Consider the following 16,752-nt stretch of genomic DNA (forward strand, 5'->3'; position numbering starts at 1 on the left):
TTTTATAGCTTATTACCAGGATTTTGAATTAAACCCAGAAGCAAACTGGCAACCAATGCAGAGGTGTAAAGTGCATTGATCCAGGGACACCCATAACTATCACATTTTGCCCCAGGAGGATTTGCAGCTTTCTAGCTACTTTTCAAGGCACTCTATGTAGAGCACAAATTCAGAAATCCATATGGGAAATCAGGGCATGAGTAAGTGAGCATAGAGCCTTCTGATCCAGGATCGATGTTACTAACAAAGATCTTCCTACTCATGACTGACAATTGTCCATCGAGCAAGAATAGCAAGTCAAGAGAAACATTCAGATTATACATAGATCATCCAGCACCAAACATGGTAAATTCCCAGAACCTCAAAACCCAGTCACTCAATCTTGCCAAGGTTGTGCTGAGGACTGTTGTTCCCCACCCAAACCCCCACAACCTCCAAATCCGGAGATAGGACATTGCTTAATTTGCCAGGAATGAAGAATTTTTAAAAGCCACATACTTAGAGACTCCTTGATGAGAGTTTGGAAGAAGCACCGACTCAAATGGGATTACAAAATACCGTTATGGCTGGATCTTGGTCATATCATGTGGAATACAAATATAATGTCACTTGGGAGGTTTTTATATAAAGAAGTTCTTTTTGCAGGTGCGGGCAGATGGCAACTGAAGACTTTAGAAACGCTGTTGGAAGAAGGGATTAATTTAACTTGGTTACAGTATAATCAACTTCAATTGAGATGGAAAGAGGACCAAAAAATTGGTATAATGATGCATGAGGAAGAATTGGTTAGACATATAAAAGAGAAAGGTCCAATGCATATTAAAAGGGTTTATAATATTTTGTTAGAAAGGGATTCATAAACTGAATTGGTTAAAGATTGCATGATTAAGTGGGCACAAAATTTTGCAGAACCAGTGATGTTGGAAACATGGGAAAAAATATGGGTTCAGAATGTTAAATTTACACAGTCGCAGAATTTGAGGGAAAATTTTTATAAAATGTTTTATAGATGGCATTTAGATCCTAAGAAATTGTCGTGCATGTACCCTAATGTTCAACCAAAATGCTGAAGATGTGATTGCCTAGATGCCACATATTATCATGTGTGGTGGACTTGTAAGAAAGTAAAGGCTTTTTGGATAAAAAATTGGTGGGTTATGCAGAATGTTTTGAAGAAAAAAATTCAGTTTTCTCCACAATTGTTTTTATTGGGTATAGTTAAGGGTTTTACATTGGGTGAAACAAAGTTGATATTGTATATGATAACAGCAGCGAGATTACTGATAGGTCAATATTGGAAAAATGAAGCTATGCCTACTATTGAGGAATGGACTTTGAAGATGGCCAGTTTTGCAGAGATGGCGAAGATTTCAGCATATGTAAAAGATCGCTCACAAGAGACTTATGAATGGGAGTGGAAAAAGTGGATAGATTATGTGCAGAATAAATATCAAACTAGGAAATATCAGATAGCTTTTAACTGAAAGTATTATATAAAGACAGAAATATTTGATTTTTGTGAAGATGTGAAAAATATACAGGGGGTGGAGGGGTTCAAGTTTTATAAAAAGGGGATTTTGATTTCGATTATATTCTGTGGAAGTCCGGGGGGGAGGGGTGGGTTAGGGGGGGTTAGGGAGGGTTGGGGGGGGGAAACTGGGGAGAAAATGTAATTGTAAAACTTTTTCAATAAAAAAAAAAGAATTCAGCATATGGATGGTACCTTACTCCATGGTGTCAGATGATCTCTTTTGTATATGTTTTATTTGTAGTCTTCCTTTAACACCATACATATTTTGTGGACAGTGCATTGCCTGGGTCAATATCCTTTTTACAAAATGCTAACAGTAATAATACCATTAAATATATATAATCTTAATCTTCCAATTTCAGCAATACCATTCTCTATGATTCTTTATCACTTTTTTTAAATAAATTCATTTAAACATCAATAACATTTATTTTTTACAATATGTTTGTTGTCCCCTGCTGAATCTTTAATAATTTAATATTTTTAAAATTACTCAATTCCATCATAATTCCAATATCCCAAATATCTAGAAACACTAATAAGGCCAATTATTAACCAAATTTAATCAGTCCCGGGATTATATCTCAAAGTCCACAAAATTTCTAGTCCCTGATAAGTTTCCAATATAGTTTCCAATATAGTTTTTACACAGTTAATAACAATAATACAATTAGGTTGCCTAATCCTACACTTCCAACTTCTAACCTTAATTTATTTATGATTATAATAAATTCTATTATCTATCAATAAGTATGCTACTATTTTCCACTTTGTGGTTTCTACTTTTTGTCTTTTATCTCTTAACCTTTTTGAAGTTCCATCATTTATTGACTTTTTGGTCACTCTTTTATTTCTCTCTCTTGAAATCTTATATCTCTTTCTAACATTTTTATACCCACTAAATATTCCCTTTGGTTTACCCCTTGTCTCCTTCGGCTGCATCCTTTGAGCACCCACCCATAGTCCTTTCTTTTTTTGGAGATTTTTCTTTTCTTTTTTTTCTGTTCTGTTGTAAACTCTTAAGGGATTTGATTCATACTTATTATTTCTTTCTCTTCAGTGTCTTTATCTTCTTGTACCTTATTTTGCTTTGTCTCCTCCCCCACTTCTTCTGATTTCTCATCTATTTTCTGAATATTATGTTCATCTTTTTCCCATGTTTGTTGAAGGTCTTCTATACTCACTCCTTTATTTTTGGACAGTCTCCTTATCTCCTTATTGTTCTTTATTGTTTCATGTATACTTTTAAGCATAGATAACATTTCTTCATACGGCTCTATTATCCCATTGAGTCATTTTATAATTATTTTATATATTAAAAACGCTCAATATACCTCTGATGTTCCAATGTCCCAATATCTAAAAACTCCAACCAAAGCCAATTATTAATAAAATTTAATCAGTCCTATGGTTGTACCTCCAAATCCCTTAAATTTACAGTCCTTGGAGCTCTTTGGTAATTTACAGTGTTTATAGTTTTCCAGTTGTTCATCTTCCCAAGTGTCCAAATTTTGAAGTCTTATTTAGCGTTTCTTCTTTTTTATTTTCTTCTATCACCTTTCTTCTTTTGCCTCGTATAATTTTCTGTCAAATAACCTTAATAATCCAAGTCCAAATTGGTCCACCAAATTTCCTCAGATCTTTCAAATCCACCATCCATTAAACAGCTTCAGTAGAATTTTAGTTCTTTGCAATTTGTCTTAAGGATCTTCAAAAAGCTCACCAAGTATTTCCAAACATCCAAAACACCTTCTGGAATGGAGTCAAGGTCAAGCCGCTTTCCAGGTGTTGTTTAGTCTTACTCCTTCCTTCATCTGTATTAAACAATTCTCACTTTCACTAGTTTCCCATGCTGTAGTGCTCTTCTTCCAGTAGATGGCTCCCCTGCTCCAAATTCCCACCTTAAACAGGGTTCTCCAGTTACTGTATTTTTCGGAGTATAAGACGCACTGGAGTATAAGACGCACCTTAGTTTTTGGGGAGGAAAATAAAAAAAAAGCTGATTGATGGGTGGATCGGCCTACCGGAATACCCTCAATCAGCTGTTTCCAGAGGTGAAGTTTAGCAACAGGTTCGTTGGTTGTAAACTCTGCCTTGCTTTTTATTCTGCCTCTGAAACTTCAGAAACTCTGTTTCAGGAAAAACTTTTTTTTCTGCCTCTGAAAGCCTCTGAAACAGAGGCTTTTTGGAGGCTTTTTTTTCTGAAGCTTCTTTCAGAGGCTTTTATTCTGAAGGACTATCTGTACTCTGTTCAATCTCCTTTCTTTGGTATTTGGTATGTAGATTAACCTCTTCCGATCAGTTGGTTATCGTGTCATTCTCCAGATTTGTTAGCATAGTTTGATTAAAACCTTTATTGATTTTTCTTTTGTTGCTTGCCATATTATTTTAGATAAAACCCTTTCAGAGGCTTTTTTTCTGAAGCTTCATTTCTGAGGCTTTTTCCCTAAAGCTTCTTTCAGCCTCTGAAATCTCCATTTCTGAGGCTGGGCGAGGCTACATTCGGAGCATAAGACACACCCAAATTTTCACCCTCTTTTTTGGGGGGAAAAGGTGTATTTTATACTCCAAAAAATATGGTAATTGTCAGATAAATCCAGGGGTGTTAAAAATAAAAATAAGAAGAGCAGTTTCTCCCAATAATCACTTTTCCAATTATTTTTAGCTCTTTTCCAGGCTTTCTATATTTTAAAGCTTCCATTGGGCATTTCTTTCGCCTCTTTAGTCTTTAATCTTTCTCCATGTATCAAATTGCTGCTTTCTTAACTCTTGGAGATTATTTTTGAAATTCTTTTACTTGGGTTAAGTCTCTAGAATAAAAGTTGGAAGTTATCTCACCCAGTTTCACTGCTCTGTCCACGAACCACTCCAGCACAAATCTTATTGTCTCAGTTGTCACAACTTGTGACTTGCCAAAAATGGCTGTTGTCCCTGCTGCCTTTCAAGAGAGCTTTCTTTGGACCTAATGAGGAAATTGTGAATTCCTCATGGTCGATAAAGTGCCTCTACTTTCTTCACCACCCCTCCAAGGTGGCTTTGACCCCATATGGTACCCCAGTCAGCAGATACCAGTTGTTTTTTACGGAGTTCAGTAGAGCTCCACTATTTACAGCCGTTCTCGCCGCGATGCCAACTGGTCTCCCTCGTGTCATATTATCTCATCCATCAGCTTTTTGTAGATGTTAAAACAGAATAAGAGAGGATACTAAACTTCATGGGATCCCACAAAGTAGAGGCCCAGGAAAGGAGCTTTTTGCCAACAACACTGACTGCAACTGATCCCAGAGGAAGGAAGACAACCAGCACAACCAGTGCCACCCACCTCTAACCTTGCAACCTATCCAGGATACTATGATTAATGTCACTGAAGGCCACTAGGAAGTCAAGAAGAGCAAGGATAGAAACACTATTCCCCATCAGATGATCAAAAAGCATAACTAATGCTGTTTCAATCTCATGTCCTAGTCTGAAACCTGAATGAAGGGTTAACCTGCTATATCCAGGATTTTCTGACACTATTGCATGTCTATCTTCTCAACAACCTTCCCTAAAAAAAAAAGGGGGGGGGTAAATTTTAAACTGATCCTTCAAATCAGTTATTCTGAAGAATGCATGTGTCACGGCGGCAGATTTTTCTCTGGGAAAGAAAAGCAAAAAAAGTATTGTAACCCACCATTCAAATGGCAGGTATATATTTTCATTTATGAATATCCTAACTTGTTGCACATATTCTTGTTTTTGGATTTTACTGACTTAGTAGTAGTGAGGAATCTACTAGAACCAGTATTGCTTTAGGAATTGCTTTATAATATGATCATTGGTTCAGTTGAAAGTACTCCCTTGTAGAGCAGGGCAGGGAGAGGTTCCTAATATGAGCTATGTTTAAACTGAATAAGATGTCTGCTAATTAAGTTGGAGTGATTGGGTCCCAGGGCTTTCTTTCGTACTTTCCTCTTCTCAGTCCAGCCTACCAACTGAGGGGATAAACAAGGATAAACAGCAAACACTAATGATGTCAACTGCCTTGATGGAAAATGGCAAGGAGGCTGGAGCCCCCCCGATGTTGAATGCAGAGGTACAAAAGCTCTTTTTCCAACACTAGTGACCATACCATGTTGACATCATGACTAGAAGAGCTGGATCCTAAAAGAAATTCCCCCTTCACCAGGTAATTTGAGGGGGATTGCTGAACCAGTTTGTTCTGACCTAGGCTTCCTGACAAAGCATAAATCACAATTTTCCTCCCAAAATACCTCTGTTATTGAGACGGCTGTGAATTATGTTCATTCACAGCCCATAAAGAGTCCCAAGCAATTTGTGAATAGTCTGACAGAAGTCTGCCAGACTATTCGGGATAAGGTTTTCGGGATAAGGCTGATAAGCACCCACCTTTATCTCCCTTGAAATGCTGCCAAATACCTAATTGCCAATTACCTTTGCAAGGCCAAACGGAGCACAAAGTCAAAACGGAGCTTCAGAGTTTAAACCGACCAGAACGAACAAAGTTGCTTCCTGCAAAGGCTCATGTCCCTTAGCTCCATTTTTATGTCTTATGGGAGGGGCCAATCATCACCAAGCCTTATTCCCGAGTCATCCCTTTTTTCTTAACTGTTCTTGCCTTCTGGCAGCTCTGCGCATGCACTCTCTGGGAACAGGCTTCCCCTGTTCCTCTGCCTCGCTGCTGTCAGACTCTGGAGACTCCGGAGTCAGCACATAACTCCCAGATGGCCCTGGCCCCATCTCTGCCTTCGATGCAGAGCCCTCGTCCGAGCCTTCCCCAGACTCCAGGACTGGCCCATGTTCCTCCCCAGCCTCCTCACTGTCCGACTCTGCTGCTAGCTCCGCAGGCCGCTGGCAGACCACAACACAGTTCACTTTATGATTTCAATTTCTGGTGTCAGTACTAGTACACAAACAGGGTGAACTGATAGGTCACCTGCCACCAGGAGGTGAATTCCTAGTATCCTCTCACCCCTGCTAGTTGCAAAAATTCAACCACTGATGTTGAATTAGAGCTGGAAAAGTATGGAAGCAAAAGGCAAGAACTAGAGTGGCCAGAAAAAAAAACGTTGTACATGCTCAAGTGCGTGGAGCCATTACTTATTGCCAGAGATATAAACAAAATGAGCTAAAATTCTTAATATAGGAAGCAAGTTTGATTTTATGGTAATTAGAAAGATTATTACTAGAATTTAGGAACTTAAAAGATACATTTTTTTTAAATACTGTATATATTTTATATATGTCCTGTTTTATGCTTTAAATTTGGCAATAAATCACATTCAACAAGCTGTTTCAATAGGACATAACAAAATTTAAGATCTTACAAAAGAGAACCATTTTTAGAAGATGAGAAACTAAAAACTTATTCAAATCACATGACTGGGACTGGGCAAACATTTATTTGAAATACTCTGAAGTTAGAGCATGAATTGGACACTGGGTGGCTGCAGCATCAGTTAGCTAGCATGGCTTATTTTCCATACTCTAAATCTGACAACAGCCCCCATATTTCCACAGCTGTACCCACCTAGTTTTCCAGGATTAGCACTTAAGGCTAGTTAAGTTGACAAGAGATGGCCGAGATCTACAGCATAGGTAGCAAGTTATTTATAGGCATACTTCCAGGTGGAAGAGCTTGTATAAAATAGTGTCATATTTGTCTAGTAGTATAGCTATATTGCCCATTTGTTCCACATTTGAGTGGCTACAGTACAATAATCAAAAGAAGAATTGATGAAACCAGTGAAGAGTGAGATGCTCTGGTTCAGGATGGATCATTTTTACACATACACATATAATTTTACTGTACAACTATTGATATTGTACTTTACTATATATTTTTTTAAAGTTAGAAATCAGTTGGATTGCAGCAGAGGATAAAAGTAACTAATAAAATACTTTTTTCTTTTTCATATTCTTTAGCACAGCATTTTTTTTCCTCAGTGTTTGTCCTTGGGGTTCCAAGGATTGTTCTGTAAGTCCTGATTTGGTCTGTTTGTTTTGCAGCATCAGCATCCATGCATCATCAGTTTACTATGATTTTGAGAGAAAAAGGGAAGATTTTAGTACCTTGAAGCAAATAACATGCAGCAATTCTAACAGAACATTTTATCCTATGGCTAATTAGCAAGCTGCTTAAAAGTTTAGAAAAGTTCTGATGTTCTTACCACCCACATAATTGCATTCAATTCATTAAAATACATTTTAAATAAAAGAATTGCTCCAGGAGAGAATGCCTGTTCCATGACTGTACCATCTTCCTTGCTTATTGGCATGTGCTTCAATCTCTAAAGAGTCTGCATTAAGTGCCATATTCAGTTCAGGACTTAAAAATCTCGTTTTGGCATGGATCCCTTTCAGAGCCTAATGAAACCTATGGATTTCTCAGAAATATGCATTTAAACGCATACAAATAAACTAAAATAAATGCAAAATAAAATAAAATGCATAGATCAAATGTATTATGAAGGAAATCAATCGACACTGACTTAAAAGGCATGTGCGCATATGTGTGTACACATTGATAATTTCATAAGATATTTTAATGGAAATACTGTATACATATACTTTTAGAATAAGATTTCTAATTGCAAGGGATGGAATCAGAACTGAGCCATCAATCTACAAAGTTTGTCTGTCATTTAATGGATTCATCTTGGCCAAGTGGATCAGCAGACTTGAACTTTGTATTTTACCATGGTGTAGTAGAAAGTAGTGTAACAAATCAGTTCCTCTGGTCTGGTCAGTGTGGAGAGTCAGGATTGCTAAGAGAGCAATTAAGAGATTGTAAGGAGCTATTAAGAAAGAAAAGGAAATTGACATAGAACTGGAATCAGCTAATTTTAACAGAAGAATTGAACAATTAGGTTCTATCACAGTAAACAATAGTAAGAATTCACAGGACAAAATGGAAAGTATGCAACAGATATGGGTAGAAAGGATTTAGTTCAACAGGATGTAAGGTACACTTCTGACTAGAGTTCAGATTCCATTAATAAATTAGGTCCTGATCAACCCTTCAGTTTATTAATTGATTGCACAATTAAAATGTGGCAAGAGACCTGGATGAGATAATCTAATTTCAAAAAGAACTGTTGGAATTGCATGATAGTCACCAGTTTAGCCATGCTCTTTACAAACACTGATGAAACAGCACTTAATCCTAATGATTGGAATCTATCACTAATTTGGGTAAGGTCGGCAAAGCTGGCAAGATTTTGGAAGACTATTCCACAAAATGGAAAATATAGAACAACCAAATTCTTCCTGACAGAGCCAAATCACAATCTGAAAAGTTGAAGGGTAAAGTGGAAGTGGAATAACTTTTTTTAAAAAAAACCCTTACTATGGATTAAAACACTTCTCAGGTATAGAAAAATAAGCATTGAGAAGAATGTGTGTGCATACATATTTACACACATTTGCAGTCAAGATGTGAAACTAAGAAAAATATAATGGAAAAAGGGATTCTCACATAAAAACCAGGACACAGAAAGAGGGGAAGAGAAAAAGACAGCATATCTAAGTAAGTTAGGAGAAATTAGAACAAGAGAAATCATTTTAGAAGCAAAATAAAGAAAAGGCAGCAAGCATGAATGATATAGAAAAGCAGAGTGGGAGAAGAAGAGAGAAAACACTGTCCGTAAACAAGCAAGCAATAAAGGATGGATGTACTTCTGGTTCCAATCCATTTTAGCCAGATGAAGAAATGACAGAAATCTGAAAATGAAGCTTTTATGCTTGTTTCAGTCCACTTCCTGTATGTTCCAATCCCATTTTGTCTTACTCCAGCTAGCAAGTGCTTGTATGATCAATAACAAATGAAGAGTCTCTGGCAATATTTTTTTTAATTGAAGCAGTAGTCACATGATTTGTGCACATAGCTTTCTAGAATATTGACAGAATAAATTTCAGTGGTCATCTGACCTAAATTTTTTGCTTGTGCAAATAAACATCACATTTGATAATACATTATCAAGGACCAAAGATCAGTTCAAAGATAAATAATGTGCTGATATGTTAAAGGAACAGCTCTGTCTGATATGACAGGGTGCCCTCTTAGAACCTGCACCTGATCTAAGGAAATGCTTTAGAAATGCCCTTAAACCCACCCTCTGGGTGAACTGTTCTCTTGTTTCTCAACAAAATCAAACACACAACACAGGACCTGTTTTGGCTTTTAATAATATCATAAGTTAAAAGAAAAGATGCCAATTCTAAGTCCTTTTATTATTATATTCCATCCGACCCATCTTCTGAGTGGAGAAGAGGGACAGACCTAGAAAAGATGCCACACCAAAGAGTCCAGGTAATAGACAGGAAATATTTTGAAATAAAGACCACACACTGTAATTTTTAAATTTCATGACCAGGCTAACCTACATTTTATTTAATGCAAATTACAGTACCAGTTAACTATTTCTGAACCAAGTCACACAGAACATAATGTATTTACAAAGGAGCCGAAGGGAGGAGATAAAATAATGAACATTAAGCATACATACCACAAAAAGTTTATACTTAAAATGAAAAAATAATCAGTCACAGAGGCATTCAAGTAGTAATAACGTTATACATGTTTTGCTTCTTTGAATCAAGACAGCTTTGCGTGTGTATGCAATAGTTTGTATACAACCCACAGTCCATTATATATATATTTAGAACTCTGCTTTTAAGATGAAAGTGATCACGTTAATTGTGTGTACAAGCCCAAGTGATCAGCAACATAGTAACAAATGCAAATTTTACAAGCAAGCATTATTATTTATATATATAAATGGTTTTTTGTGGTTTTTTCTCAAAAAACCAAGAACAAACAACACTAGGAAGAGACATATCTCAAGCTAACCCTTTAGGTACCAGTCATTTTGCTTTTATTGCCTTGTTGCAAAATGAAACAAGGAATTAGTTCCTGTAGAAATATTAGGAATTAAAAGGAGTTCTGATGAGCACATTTGAAAAATATCAGTCCTGGGCTAGACAACAAACTGTGCTTTTTATTACTGGCTTTGATCTCTAGAGGTGAAGATATTTAATGGAGAAAAATGCTGATAACATTTTTAATTTAGGATTGTTTCAAATTAACACTAATTACAGACATCAACTATTTCTTGGCTTATTCACAGAAGGAAGCTTGTTCAAGCACCAGCTAGATGACTTTAAAATAATCTATTTTTAAAAATCCATAACATTGTTTGAAAGGACATACTTCAAAATTAAGATTACTAGTGCCTTTTTCCTGATTTTCAGTCAAAGACACACAGTCATTAATGCCATTTTAGGATTATGCACAACTGCAACACAGACTAAGGATAGATTGAGAGACTATACGGTACTTCATTTAAAACAAATAAAATTTAAATTCCGAGTGGACTGTCAGAAACAAAATACTTTCACTGACCTTTATGTCACCAGAAAAATGGCATCCTCTGTCTTACTGGAATGAACAGAAGATGGTTACAAAAAGCTTTTAAAAAAGCAACCTTTGGTTTGATAAAAAGTTCAGCATTTTGCCATTAAAAAAAACCTCATGTAGAATATTAACAAGTTGAATATATATGAGCAGAGTTTTAAAATCAAGGCCCTTGTGCTGAGCACAAAAATTAACGTTCATAAAAAAATTGGCAAGTAAATGAGAATGGAGGTGCTAATCTACGTTAATAGACACTTAATACCACAACTTTCTGTCAAAAAAGGCTTGCAAGATTTTTAGATCTAAAATATACAGATGTATATATGTGATCCCAGTTCTTCCCTCCCCAGTTACAGTTGCTTACTTATTTTACAATCTCCAATTCTGTCTCTGAATGAACAACATGGCCAAGTAAAAACTCTAAGCAGCAGTGATCCAACAAGACCTACTGAAGAACATATTGGGCAAGAATCTGTAAAAGATAAACCTGTCATTTTAGATACCAAGGTATTATCGATATAATGAAACCGGTTACCATGGGGATATGTTTAAATAAGTGAGCAAAAATACTGGGAAAATGGTGGCTATTCTGACGCTGCTGAGCCATAACTCGTTGCTATCGATTCAGCAGGACGAGCACAGCCATGATGTTTGGACGCATTTTCTTTTAATGCTGCTACTGACCATGAAATGGTTGAAAAAAGGAAAGCGTATCTGCACATATGAGGCATCTGTTACAAAAAGGAAGAAAAAAAATCATGGAAGCAAAGGCACTCCAAACTATATAGATACACTATACATTGCTAGAGTTATTGTTACAATAATACAGGCCAGTTATCTACTGTACATAGTTAGAATTATATGGCTTTAAAAAGCTTGTCTACATTTTGTCTGATTATTAAAACAAATTAACTGCCCTGAATGGTAACATTTGTTCATTAATAACAGTTCCTGTGTCCACGTATTTACATATAAAGCAATACAACTTAAAAGTTTAAGAACTAATGTACAAACTTGAATTTGGTGAGGAGCTTTTGTCAGTTTATTTACAAAAAATGATACTGAAACACCTGGATCTAGATTTATATAAAATTTTGCTTGCAGTTCTGCCATGATCCTTAGGGAAAAAAAATCAGGATCCTAGTTTTTACACCCACACCCACCCACCCACACACACACACACACACACACTAAAAAAAAGTGTTAAAGCTTTTAATTATTCTCTCCTATTATTTAAACCAATGAAAATAATACAAAACCTCCTAAGATCTCCTCTTTCTGAACTCAGACCACAAAACTAAGCTTTGACTATGATGTCCGCACATTCAACATGGAAGATGCCGGTGGGCTCAAGCCATTTCAGCAAGAAAGTCTTCCAGGCCTCCCATCCATTATGGATTCTTTTCTAGTCAGCTTTAGTTTTCGAAAGATAGCTTCCTGACTTGTGGCTCTTAAAAATAGTTTAAGTTATGATTTGTGTGGTCTTTAAAGTCATCTGATTTTTTTTAGAGAAGCAACTACTCTTTTCTGAGCATGCCCCATTCTCCATTTGAGACCCTACTTCTCTTCTCTCAATGACTTCACACCTAACAAATGAATATAAACTACTTGCTCTCCTTGGTCCAATTCTAATTTCAAAAGGTTCACCAATGAAAGATATTGCAAGGTAACGTGAATCTGATGTAAAGCTAAATAAGTACAGCTATCAAATCAAAGAGGAAGCTAGTCACAAGAATCCATGCATTAGCAATGACATTCATGCATTAGTAATGACATTCTTTCTCAAACTGTTTCAAGGCATATTGCTTTCATGTCACAGAGACCTTTGGCCACAATTTAATTGTCCAGAACAAAGACATAGGAAACAGGCATTTCTGCTTCTGGATGTAAAAAATAAAAGGTAGCGCTATGTATATGCATGAATGCTTGTGTGTACATGTATATAACACACACACACACACACACACACACACACACACACACACACACACACACTTACTTGACACCTGGAGCAAGTAATCTATTTGTCTAGAGATTTAATATTCTCCATTGTGACAAAAACAACTTCTGAAAACCAGTAAACAAAGGTTAGAAAAGAAGAGGCTGAAAAAGGTGAATTTAAATATAAACCAGGATTTAAATCTACTTGTTAAATAAATCTAACAACTTAAAAACACTGTATCCTATGAAAATAGTATGTCCATTCACATATCCTTGCATCTTTTCCTCAGTGTTCTTCTTCAAGAAAGAAATTAGAATCAAAATGAATGAACAGAATGCAGGAGGATTTTTCTATTTTTTGCACATGGAGGGATATGCACATCTACTCTCATCTACTGAGGTGTGGATATGATTAGTCATGCTTTCTTCTATGCTTTCCAGATTTTTTAAATATCCAACTCCTAAAACATTGGGATAGGTACTTTCAAGCCAATAATATATGTCTGCAGAATTCTTCAGAGGCAAATGAAATTTAAGGTGATTTGTTCCTTATTATTTCAAGCTTTTTTCCCCACACTGTTACTTCCCTCCTCCTTCATTGTTTCCTTTGGCAACTCAGCATATTGTAGCACTTCATCTTGTTCTTCTTCCTCGCCTAACACGAAGACATTTAATTCCAGCAAATAATACTCAAGATGAGCAACTTGTTAAACTCCTAACCAAATTCAAGTTGTGCACTACACCAAAAATTGAAACATCACTTAAAAATACAAGGCTTCAGCAGAATGAGGGGTTTCTTTTTCCTTTTTTCTGGTGATGGCGGTGATTGTTGGAGGGCGTCAGATAAGATTCCTGATTCTAAAGTACACAACAGCAATTATCTGAAATTAGAAGATTGTCATGGGAAGAGAAATTGGTGTTCTAATAATCCATTTCTCTTTTCTCACCCCACTTATTCCCCTGCCCCAAAGAGCCTGCAGAGTGAGCATACAATGAAACTGGTTTTTTACAAGGTTAAATAAGAACAGCAATTTTTAAAAATCCAACACTATAATGAACAGTTTTTCCCCTTCTTTTTACATTTTCTTTCCAAATATGACCAGTATTGCTGAGTAAGACTCAAAATTACTGGTGATTGTTCCTGTACAAGCTGCTGCTTGAGATCAGTTCAGGTGGAGTTGGAAGCTGATGTTGAAGCTACATTATTGGTCTGAACTCGATCACCTGCACTGGCATCTGCAAATATCAGAAAAAAAATATGAAAGAGATGATTACATGTCAATAATATGAAATTTTATGGACAAGTTACTATTCTGCCTTTTGTCCCAGGAAGGATAAAGGAACTAAGGAAAGACCCAAATTTGTCATTTAGAAATGGTGTATTCCAGAGAGAATGGCATCTTTGGCACCAGAGGTTATATTTCAGAATGTTTTTCATCTGCTGTTGATAGATAGATGGATGGATGGATGGATGGATGGATGGATGGATGGACGGACGGACGGACAGACAGACAGACAGAACTTCATATGTACAGTACTATGTTTAATTACTTCACACAATAGACCATGAGTTTTTAAAGATTTGGTCTGTAATCTGCCTAGTGAGAGGATGAGCACAATTTAATTCTACAAATGAAGCTAATATTGTCAGATGTAGAGGAGACATGTTAGATATTAAAAATTTGCCATGCTTCCTACCTTTGCTAAATGTTAAGTTTTTTTCAACTTTTTTTGAATTGGTATTACAGACAACTATTACACAAGGAAAACTATTCAGCAAGAGAGAAAAGGCATGGTCTCATTTCTCTGTGACAAGGTAATTTTTCAGCAGGCTCACAGAATGATTTTTTAATGAAGGATTGAAAAAGGAAAATCTGTTTGAGACACCCTAAGAAGGTAAACCAAAAATATTAATCAAATAGATGCCACATATTAACCAAATAAAGTAACAGAGAAATATTCACCAACTTTGCCCCATGTACACAAAGGCTGAGAAAATAATTAATTGTCCAAAGTAGATAGTGAATAAGAGAATAAAGTGGGTTTTAACTGTCTGTCTAGCTGCTAATCTGCTTGCCATCTGTGGAAAAACTGAGAAAGACAATCAAGAAACTCAAGATACAGGTAAATTATGCTGATTTTCATTGGGCTTTTGGTTTGACTATAGTAGTGAAACCACTTGAGTCACTTTGATGTATTTATTACCTCTGCTGGAGAGAGATACAGAGGGTAAAGTGCTTATCCATTTTCTCCTTGATGAGTTTTAATACTGGTTGAATCAACAGCTTCATTATCCTGTTGTTTCTGGGCTCAGTTTAGAGTTGCTTTTGGACTTCACAGTCCTAAATGGCACAGTAGGCAAGTATATGAAATACTTAGGATTACTTTTTTTGTGAAACATGGTTTACTGGACTTGTCATGGTTGATAGCCACAGATAAAACAGCTCTAGAAGAGAACACATTAAGTGTATATCACAGGTGTCAAACTCAAGGCCCGCAGGTCACCTCCGGCCTGTGGGGTGCTTAAATCTGGCCAGTGGGACCGACCTGGAAATATCAAACGACCAGCCAATGGCCCATTTTTGGCCTCCACAAACTCCTGCAGCACTCTGCCGGCCGAAAACGGGCTACATGGGGGCCTCGCGAGGCCTCAGCGGGGCCCATTTTCAGCCAGCAGAGTGCTGCAGGAGGACTGGATTACAATTATGTGGTCTCAAGTAAGTGCCTGATCTGGATAGAAAACAAGCAACATCCTATGTTAATACTACTGTTTAATGCCAGATTTTACATACTGTAGGTCCATTTAATCTACAATCAACAATCTATAATTGACAGCCATTTCTATTTACTATCCTGGAAATTTATCTCTGCTGTTAGATCTTGTATTATCATGTTATTTATGCTATTGTATTTTTATTATTAGTTGAATAATAAAAATACAATAGTATAAATAGCTTTTCTGCCTGGGAAAGCAATTTACTATTTAACAATGCGGTATAAATTTAGAAATAAAAAGTTTAGTGGAGTATGAAGAATAATAAATGTTTGCCAGTAATATCTTATACAAGAGATAGGAAATGGTTAGAACTGTGGAAAGAAAGAAAGAAAGGGAAAAATGTATCTTGAGCCTGTGTTAAACGCCCACACCTACCCCGGGCCACATTACCACCACCACCCCAGCCCTCCGAGGTCAAACACAACCCTGATGCAGCCCACAATGAAATCGAGTTTGACACCCCTGGTGTATATCAATGGTTATTAGCGGTGGCAAAAAAAACACTTCCAGAGATTTGCAAATTATTTGACTCGTGTGTATAATGGTATGTGGGAATAACCTTGGCACACAGGGCAATGAGACATGGACAAAGGAATGGTCAGATAAAAGGTAATTTAGCCTGCAGTGGGATTGTAAGTGGGCTGAGAAGAGACTCTCCCTGGTTCCTTAAATAAAGTAGAATTAGTTCATCTGGTTGGGTTTCCTGTTTGTTCATCAGGCTGACATTGGAAGAGGTTCCCTTGAGTGAAACTCAACTCCTGGTGCCTTCATGAACATGTTCATATAGTTTTCTCAGTAGCATGATGCCTTCTCCCAGACAAGTCTTTTGCCTTTTAGGCTAATTCATTCAGGATGAATTGCCTTTATATTCTGTTAAAACACTATGACTATGTAGGATCTTGTATTCTTTTTCCTCCCATTCCAAGTCTCACAAATGATTTTCTTTTCTTGAATAGGTTTGACTAATCATTAAAAACTGGCAGAATAAATGTTCGCTCATTTTAGTGGGTTTTTAGGAGCCAATTATGAAATCCATTATTTATATATCCCAAGTACTACTATGCCTCTGCACAGTGGTAGGGCAGTGTA

General features: G+C 36.5%; 1 protein-coding gene across 4 annotated transcripts in view; it reads right to left on the reverse strand.

Annotated features, from left to right (window-relative positions):
• Positions 1-6,724: 6,724 nt before the first annotated feature.
• Positions 6,725-16,752, reverse strand: part of GSK3B (glycogen synthase kinase 3 beta) — a 168,002-nt gene continuing 157,974 nt past the window's right edge. For 2 of the 4 annotated variants that reach the window (XM_070938372.1, XM_070938373.1), the window contains one exon: positions 12,125-14,123. In XM_070938372.1, the coding sequence (XP_070794473.1) occupies positions 14,056-14,123 (68 nt within the window). In that variant the 3' untranslated portion in view covers positions 12,125-14,055. Of the gene's footprint in view, positions 7,568-12,124; positions 14,124-16,752 lie in introns of those variants that run through there. The other 2 variants (XR_011600062.1, XM_070938374.1) reach the window with 2 other exon arrangements.

Source organism: Pituophis catenifer, unplaced genomic scaffold (assembly GCF_029215685.1).
Source record: "Pituophis catenifer annectens isolate HBS135680 unplaced genomic scaffold, rPitCat1.0.hap2 SCAF_2, whole genome shotgun sequence".
Lineage (NCBI taxonomy): Eukaryota > Metazoa > Chordata > Lepidosauria > Squamata > Colubridae > Pituophis > Pituophis catenifer.